At 42.5% G+C, this 8,777-nt stretch overlaps 1 protein-coding gene across 1 annotated transcript; it reads right to left on the bottom strand.

Moving 5' to 3' along the window:
- Positions 1-6,782: 6,782 nt before the first annotated feature.
- Positions 6,783-8,125, bottom strand: LOC148037006 (uncharacterized). Its single transcript, XM_087677226.1, has 2 exons — positions 7,730-8,125; positions 6,783-7,585 (listed from the first exon to the last, which is right to left on the bottom strand). Exons 1-2 carry the CDS (start codon positions 8,079-8,081, stop codon positions 7,170-7,172), a joined length of 768 nt encoding a protein of 255 aa, XP_087533352.1. The 5' UTR covers positions 8,082-8,125; the 3' UTR covers positions 6,783-7,169.
- Between the last annotated feature and the right edge of the window lie 652 nt (positions 8,126-8,777).

Raw genomic sequence — 8,777 nt, 5'->3', positions numbered from 1 at the left:
CACTCAATTCAGGCATGTCTGTATCCAACGTAAACATTCTGCCCTTCTTCTTTCCTTTTGCTATCAAGTGACCTTTATTTTTCATATCCTCAACAAAGCATCCATGAGAATTAAATCTGACTTACAAGCCCTGCTCAACCATTTGACCAATAGAAACCAGGTTCTTGGTGATATTCGGGACATGAAATACATCCGACAGGTATTTCTTTTTCCCATCCTGCATAGACAAATGAATTTTTCCAATCTTCACAATAGGATGTGCAGTATCATCACCAGTCTCCACAAATCTTGGTTTTTCCATTTTCCTTGCATCCTGCATCCATTCTGCATGACCTGTCATGTGGTTTGATGCACCTAAGTCAACGTACTATACATCGTTGCTTTCTTCTGCACTTGTCACAGAATTGGTCATGTGCTGCAGCATAAACAAATACTGATTTCTGTCATCACCCTGTCTACTAGAAGATGCATAATTCTCTTCTTGTAATTTTCCATTCATGATGTCATTCTGCTTTTTATAGCAGTCTTTAGCCATATGACCCATTTTACCACAGTAGTAGCATTCAACATTGCTGTTTGCATTTTGGCCTCTTTGCCATCCACCACGGCCTCTTTGGCTCCCCCTGCCTCTAGAGTTACCACGTCCTCCTCCATAGGACTGGTTTTCTTGAGTTTGCTGCATATTTTGATTTCTACCACAGCCTCTAGATCGGCCTCCTCTACCTCTGCCTCTATCTCTTCCAGCATTTGAGTAGAAGACAGCTTCTTTTGAAGTTCCTCCTGAAGAAGATGCACCACCATTTCTCTGCTCCTCAGAAATTAGAAGAGCAATCAACTCCTCAAAATCAGGAAATCTTTCACAGACGGAAATCGATGTTCGGAACTATGCATAATCCTTTCCTAGACTATTCAAGGTCACAGAAACTAAATCATCATCTTCCACTGTCGACCCAATAGAAGCAAGTGTATCTGCAATCTTCTTCACCTTCATGTGGTAGTCATTGATGCTCATACTTTCTCTTTGCACATTGTGCAACTCTTGCTTGAGCTGCATTTTCCTGGCTTGGGTATTTGTGCTATACATTTTTAACAAAGTATCACATGCCTTCTTTGGCGTACTTGCATCCTGAATATGCACAATCATAGAGTCTGAAATGTTGATAGATATTCAGCACATAACTTTCCTGGCTCTCTCATGCCATCCTTTAAATGCCTACATTTGCTGTTGATTGGGAACATTAGAAAGAATTGGTTCTTCTTCATTTCCTGCAACGAATTCCCAATATCCTTTTCCGCTAAGGAAATTTGTCATTCTAAACTTCCATGCTTGGAAGTTGTTCTTGTCAAGCTTTTCAGTGACAATCTGTGAAAGAGAATCAGACGCCATTACAGAACAATGCAAAAAATTCTGTCACTGCAAAAAAAACACAGCTTCAGCCTCATAAGGGCAAATCTGCAAAATTGACGAAAGTGGTATTTGACCACACAGTCACTTCCTAGTGACGATTTTGCATCAGCAGGCAACAAGGATGATTCTGTAACTCCCAATGTCTCTGCGCACAGGCATACTATGTAATTTCTACAGTAACTTTTCACCGACCTGTAGAACAGTGGTCGCACAGCAAAAACAGGGCCTTTTCCTGAGTGTGTGCAGAAAACTTCCGCCTCCAAAATAGGCACCGAAATGGCCTCAAATCAAAAAAACAGGGCAACAAGGGCTAAAGCCCTTACCCACAGCATATACTGCCCTCTTGCTACACCGCGAAGGGTCTCTCAATCTGAGACAATGTACTCTTGCACTTTCCAGCTGTGCTACCTGTAGAGACTTGCTCCCAAAACAGAAAAATGAAAGCAACACTGGTCCTCTTACCAGAACACCGCAAACTTGGTTTGCTTTCTTGAGCTCCTTACCACGAACAAGGCTCTGATACCATGTCAAGATTGTGGGAGAGAAGGAAGAAAGGAGTCTCACTTGTAGCTTTCTTACTTACACAATGGGGGAATACACACAAAGGTGGAGGCTGAAAACAGTTTTCCTCTTCTTAGTTGTGTAAGCCAAAAAGAACTCTAGTATAAAGAAATAGAAGAACCCTATATATGGGTCTCAAACCAAACTCAACTAACTAAGGTGGCATACTAACTGAGCCATGAACTAGAGTAGATAAGGATAGCTGTCATCTAGCTATTATTCATGGGCGGTGTACCAACCACATCTGCAACTAACAACTCGGTGATATAAACGCATAACAGTCACCCTGGCATATCACGAGTGGAGCTCGATATCTCAACATGCACCTTTCTAAGCACACTGTTGGATGTCACTCAAACGAAGGAAGGGGAGGCCATTGACTCCATAAAGAGGAAGCTAGTGATTGCACATAGGGCCCTCAGAGCAGGCCTACATATACCACTGCAACCTGTGGGTGTCAGCCTTGGCCTTGAGGAGCAACAAAGATATCTACTGCAAGCAAGCTTGACCCCACAAGAAGCCAATGCACTAGGGTTCTTTGAGAGGGCACAACAAGAAGACCAGCAAGGAGAAGGGGCTACCACAAGATTTGACGTGGAACCTCATGAAGAAGAACTTGTCCCATAGCCTCCTTCCCCATGCCCAAAAGAACAACAACAGTAGATAGACACCTCTGCTAAAAGAAAAGCAGAGCTTAACAAGAAGAGGAAACACATCGTGGAGCAAGCAAGGCTTAGATTGAATACCAAGCTAATAATGGTGTTGACCGTGCCCATCCTACCAAGCTAGGACGACGGCCCAGCAAGCTTCAATATCAAACTTGTGATCTGGGAGCAACATGACACTGCTAGTCAAGGTGGTGGAAGAGGTCATTAATATGAGAATCCAACTAGGAGACAAATGGACCTTCGAGAGAGACTAGAATCCCACCCTATGGGGGACCGAGGACGCACATTTTTGGCAGAATAAAATTTTTGAAGTGCCCGGGGCTGTGAAGGGCTATGAGTGCCAACCCACATGGAGGAGGCGCATTTTTTACATGAAAATGGATACTTGGATAGCTTTTCGTAACACCCTACCCTTCAAGAGAAATAATCCAACCTTCATGCCATATCCAAAAAGGGTAAGAGTGGATTTTAACCCAAGCATCCATGTCCAGTATGACTTCCCATGGATCTACAACACTAATGCTACTAAACCTGAAGAGGCCCTCATTTTCACGTGAGAGGACCTATATGCTTCTATAGTTCGCTTCATCAACGAATTCTCCTCCTGTCCTGATTCTGCCTTCATCACTACCTGTAATTATCTTAGACTACTTAGGATACTACTTAGATAGGATCCTGCACCACAAGAGCATCGCCTTCCACTCCTCTTTTTTTATCCAAATGGAAAAGATAGCTACGCCATAGCAATATTGATGATGCGAGTAGCTCTACTTCCTTTGTTTTTCTTAGCTCTCCTGAAAGATATGAATGATAGCCACTTAACACGCTGCAATCATCTATTTCTTTCCAACACCACTCTCTAAGTGTGCCTAAACCTCAAAGGGTGCATGCATAGCTAGCAATTCCTTAGTAAATCTCGTAAGCCTCCAACTCCACCCTCTCTCGACACGGATGAAAAAGATTAGCTCTTGTCATGACTATGTAATTTTCAACCAAAAAAGAAGAAAAAAATTAAAAGAAAAAAAATAAGAGAATAAAAATGAAAAGAGAAAAAGTGATTAGCTCCACATGCTGCAGTCACTGCATTTAAGGGTTCTCAAGTTAGGCGCGTTCGGTGGCTTCAGTCAGCCAGCTCCGTCTCTAATCCCCTAGCCCATTTTGATGTCCCACTTCATGCTTACGATACCTCAAGGACAGGACTTCTAGGCTTTTCTCCCTAAGCTACACACTGTACCTCCAATGATGCATGAACTGGGTCCTCAAGTGTGGGACAACACCTAGACCCAACTCCTAGTTACACTTGTACGAGCACTATGCACTACATGGTAAGGTAGACACACCCCGAGGTAGTGCACCTTCTTTTCTTTGTAGGTAAAAACCAATGCTGCAACCCACCAACTTCAAAGGCCCCATCATCCATGCAATATACTCTAAGCCCCTACCACTTCAACCAATTGATCAGTTTCTTCCAAAGACCAATCCCCACACAACCACATTGTCATCAACTTACACTACCACTATCGCACATGTCACCATCTAGCCAAAACGAAGCAGAGGAAGACCAAGGAAGCCCCAGTCAAAAAGTGAATGAAGAATCTCATTAGGAATAGTGCAGGAGATGGCACCCTTAAAAGCAATGTGGGGGAGCTCTGACTACTTTGGTGAGGCCCTCTCAAGGATGAGGGAGCTCTTGTCAAGGATGAAGGATGCTCTCCCAAGCAGAAAAGAAAGCACTGCATATTCTAGCAAGGTCCTCTCAAGAATGAGGGAGGTTGTGTCAAGGTAAAGGATATTGTCTCCAAGATGAAGGAAAGCACCGACGATTCTAGCAAGGCGCTCTGAAAAGATGGAGGAAAGCACCGAATATTCTAGCAAGGCTCTCTCAAGGGTGAGGGAGCACCTCCCAAGGCTCTCGCAAGGAAAGAACGAGGCGTAATGTAATTGATTTTATAGAAATTTCCAAGTTTCCTCCTGTCCAAGTGGTAAAGTTTGCACGGGCATAGGTGCAGGGGTAAGGCAACTTGAAGGGAATAAGGAGAAGCCATGTTAAGCTCACGTTGTAGCATCCTTGGAAGGCGTAAGGAGGCATCTGTCCAATACAATTGTCAATTTCAAAAACGGAGCCTTTCATCTATCATATTCTAAGAAGGATCTGTCCAATGCGATCTTCAATCTCAAGGGACAGATTCACTCAAGGTCAGCATCAAGGAGGGACCTGCCCCAACTTTATCTTCAATTTCAAGGGCCGATCCATCCAACACCATCGCCCATAAGGGCTTGTATACAAACTTAAAAAAGCCATTTGGCTACACCCATCCCACCTTCCAATTACTACCCATTAGTGCCATGGGACTAGTATTAGGCTAAAAGGGGGGTAATGTTAACTGTAGCGCAAGAAAAAGCGAAAAAAGTAAAAAAGTGTAAGTTGGGACCTAAAAGAGATGGCCTAGAAGGAAATCACACACAATAGAAGTAGGAAGGAAAATGGTCAAAAGCGCAAGGGTGGCCTCAAAAGCTAAGGCAAAGGAAAAAGTGCACTTTTAAATGTGAGGCACCCCTAGAACTTTTTGTAAAAGAGCGCGAGACTCCCTCCTGTGCAAACTATAAAGGTAGATGGGCAGTAGGAAGGAAGTTAGGAAGATAGGAGGACAATGGGAAAAAGGGTCAAAGCCAGCCATGTAAAAAAGGGGATAAGGGGATTACACCCAAAAGGGATTTAGGTTTTTGTATACAAAGTTGAAAAGTGAATGAGGAGCTCATTCTTTGGTGTGAGGCAAAGTGGACTCGTCTTCTTCTCTCCTTCTTGCTTAGTTGTGTGTGCTTGAGAGAGGGAGTGTGAGAGTGTAAGTGAGTGAATGTGTGAGGGTGAGGGATCAAGGAGAATAAGCTCTCCATCATCTCCTCTCTTCTTCTCTTCTCTTGTCTCGCATGTGGCTATAGAGGATGGAGCTTGAAGGTGGAGGCTTGAAGTTGCTTGTGCTCGCATCACGAATCATGAAGCTACCGATGTGCTTGAGGGAGGATGCAACTTATTTGGGCATTAAGGTAAGCTCACTATACCCTAGTAGGATCAAAGTCCTCACCAAGTCAATCCTAGGATTTTACATTATCTAATATTTTACATATAATATTTTAAATTAAATATAGAAGTTGTTCTCAACAAAACTCCAAATGTTATACAAATTATATTTAAAAATCAACTATTTAATCTAATAAATATTACTTAAGGATTTGAAACTCTAATTTATTACTTCAGTAATAATAAACAATAATTTTATTTATTTTTTAATGAAATGTTACAAAAAAAGTCTATCAAGTTTTACTATATTTCAATGATTTCTTGCCATAAACCTAAACTTGTACAATTCTACTTACTATATATTAAATTATTTTTTTAACAAGGGAGTTACAAAAAATATATAATTTACAAACATTTTATTCTTGAAGTAAAAACCTAACATCATATGCTCACCATCATTTAAACCTAAACTTGTACAATTCTACTTATTATATATTAAATGATTTTTTAAACAAGAGTTACAAAAAATATATAATTTAGAAATATTTTATTCATGAGAGTAAAAACCTAACATCATATGCTCACCATCATTTTTTGCATATAAATTATTAATGTCATTTTACTCTATTTAATTTGTATGCTTCTTATTATTCAAAAAAGTTTATTTTAAAAGATGGTGAGACTTCATAATCAAGATTTTCTCTTTCAAGTGAAAGCAAAAGGCTTGAAGGAACAATTTTATGCTTAAAAAAGAAATCATCAATCAATGAAAGGTTCAGAATGGAGCTTGGGTTATATTTCAACTTTACTATCTATATTTTATATAATCATGGCAAAAAGTTTATTTTAAAATATGGTGAGACTTCATAATCAAGAGTTTCTCTTTCAAATGAAAGCAAAAGGCTTGAAGGAGCAATTTTATGCTTGAAAAAGCAATCATCAATCGATGAAAGGTTTAGGATCAATCTTGGGTTATGTTTCAACTTTAATATTTATATATTATAAAATCATGGCATTAATTTCAATAGGCATATCCACTTTATGACGTGACACTAACATAAATTGACTAGTTCCACACATTGTTGTAAACCTTATCATTGTAAAACAAAACAAGTCACATATAGCAAACTTAACGTATTTGACGTGTAGAAAGTCTGACAGGTCTGCGCTTGACCCCAGTCTTAGGACTCACCAAAATACCATTTAGGGTTTCCCCCGTCAAACGAGATGATATAAAATGTCTTCTGACATAAGAAACATGTCGGGAAACAATATCACCCACGGGGCCACGATAGCGTCGGTCGACCTTCCCTTTCAGAAAGCAACTTTTATCTTTTAAATATTCAAATTTCAGACTTCATTGCAGACAAACAGAGACTATAGTCTATGGCCCTACTCAGAGAGTGGAAGGAAACGGTAAGATTCGGGGAATAGCAATATTGCTGTCGTTGTTAGGAGGGAACGTACTAGACTCCGCTAGTATAGCCAGCTTCGACAAACTCCGTCGTCTAATTCAGCCCGAGAGTGCAGCGGCCTCGACAACTTCAGGACTAGGCCCGGTAGCGATGCCAGCTTCACGGAGTTGGACTTGTTGGGCCTGGAGCGCTGCTTCCTCGGCCACCCGGATCCAGTCGGTCTCACTGTAATCAGCTTCTGGCGTAGCCCCACCACCTTCAGCTGCTGCAGCTATGGCGAGACGACTCTCGTCGCTTAAGCGGATCACAGTCTTGTTCTCGTGGCCGAACCTTTCAATCCAGAAGTTGATGTCGTGGACGTTGGTGGAGTTGTTGGTGGCCCCGCTGAAGATGGGGCGCATGTACACCGTATCCACGATGACCTCCTCCCTGTTGGAGGGGTTCTGGCGGACGCGCACGCACGTGCCCTGCCGCCAGAGCGACAGGGTGAACCTGCCAAACTGACGGGTCTCTCCTGCGCCAGCCGGGCCGAATATTAGCATCATTCTGTTATCAACTTTTACTTGAGCAGCACTCACTCAGGACATATTTACACAGCCGATCAATTGTATGTATATACACTACGTATATGCAGATTGTAATAGAAGTCTTATTATACCTGGCTTGACTTCCACGAAGCCTTCGTCCTTGATGAATTTTTCAGTGATGAAGAGGGCTATGCTGTGGGCCCAGCCCACAGCGCTAACGGCGATGGACACCCCAGAGATGCTTGCGGCGAAGGCGGTGATGGCGGCAAGGGCAGCGGTGGACATGCCCATCACATTAACTATCCCGTTGGCCACCAGCGCTGCCGTTATTGGCGCGCCCGCCCCCGCGGTGGTGACAATCGCCCCCAGCGCCCCAATCACAGCCATCGCTATGCCTGCAATCTGCAGCGCCGCCTCGTCCGCCCCTACCTTCACCAAGTATGTGTCCCTCGTGTTGTTGTGAATCGATATGTACGACCCCATTGAACCCCAGTAGATCGATATGTAGATGCGTACTGGCTGGCCTGATTATATAGCACACACACACACACTCTCTCTCTCTCGACTGGAGAGAGTTTACACATCACGCTACTGTCATGAGCTTCAACCACGAGAGTAGTGTGCCCACCTATTAGTAAGCCTGTGACATGGATATTTTCTTTTTCTTTTTTGGGAAAGGTGATAAGATTATATGAACATATAAAGAGAAAAAGTATTTACAGATTGAGCCCGTAAGTGGCTTTAGGGGTAAGCCACTAGAAAAAGGAACTTGTGGGCGCACCATGGATTCAAAGAGGGGACACTAGACAGCATAAGAGGGGGAACTTAGTCGGATGCCTTGGTAAGTGTCTCTTATAGAGCTATTGTATAACCAAAACGACGGGTTACATAGTAACAAATTTATAGTAGGTGTAAGGGTCTGAGCCCCATAGATCAACCATACAAGGCTAGGAATGTAGTGACATGGATACTACAAATCGATAGCCTCAATGAGAGAGAGAGAGAGAGAGAGAGAGAGAGAGAGAGAGTGTGTGTGTGTGTGTGAGTGCGTGCGTGCGTGCGTGTGTGTGTGTGTGTGTGTGTGAATGAAACAACAAATAAGAGATGAGACATGAAAATATAAGAGAGTATCACTATAAACACTCAAATTCTTCCACAACATACCATCTACTCACAATT

Source organism: Lygodium microphyllum, chromosome 4 (assembly GCF_053477565.2).
Source record: "Lygodium microphyllum isolate KBCC chromosome 4, Lygodium_microphyllum_v1.1.10, whole genome shotgun sequence".
Taxonomy (NCBI): Eukaryota; Viridiplantae; Streptophyta; class Polypodiopsida; order Schizaeales; family Lygodiaceae; genus Lygodium; species Lygodium microphyllum.
Note: the sequence above shows the minus strand (reverse complement) of the source record. Positions and strands in the feature narration are given on the sequence as shown.

What these genes read in the sequence shown, in the direction of transcription:
- LOC148037006 (XM_087677226.1), bottom strand. Translation starts at nt 8,081, where the DNA reads ATGGGGTCGTACATATCGATTCACAACAACACGAGGGACACATACTTG. An exon ending in CTTCGTGGAAGTCAAGCCAG is followed by an intron (nt 7,586 to 7,729) that starts GTATAATAAGAC and finishes CGGCTGGCGCAG; the next exon opens with GAGAGACCCGTCAGTTTGGC.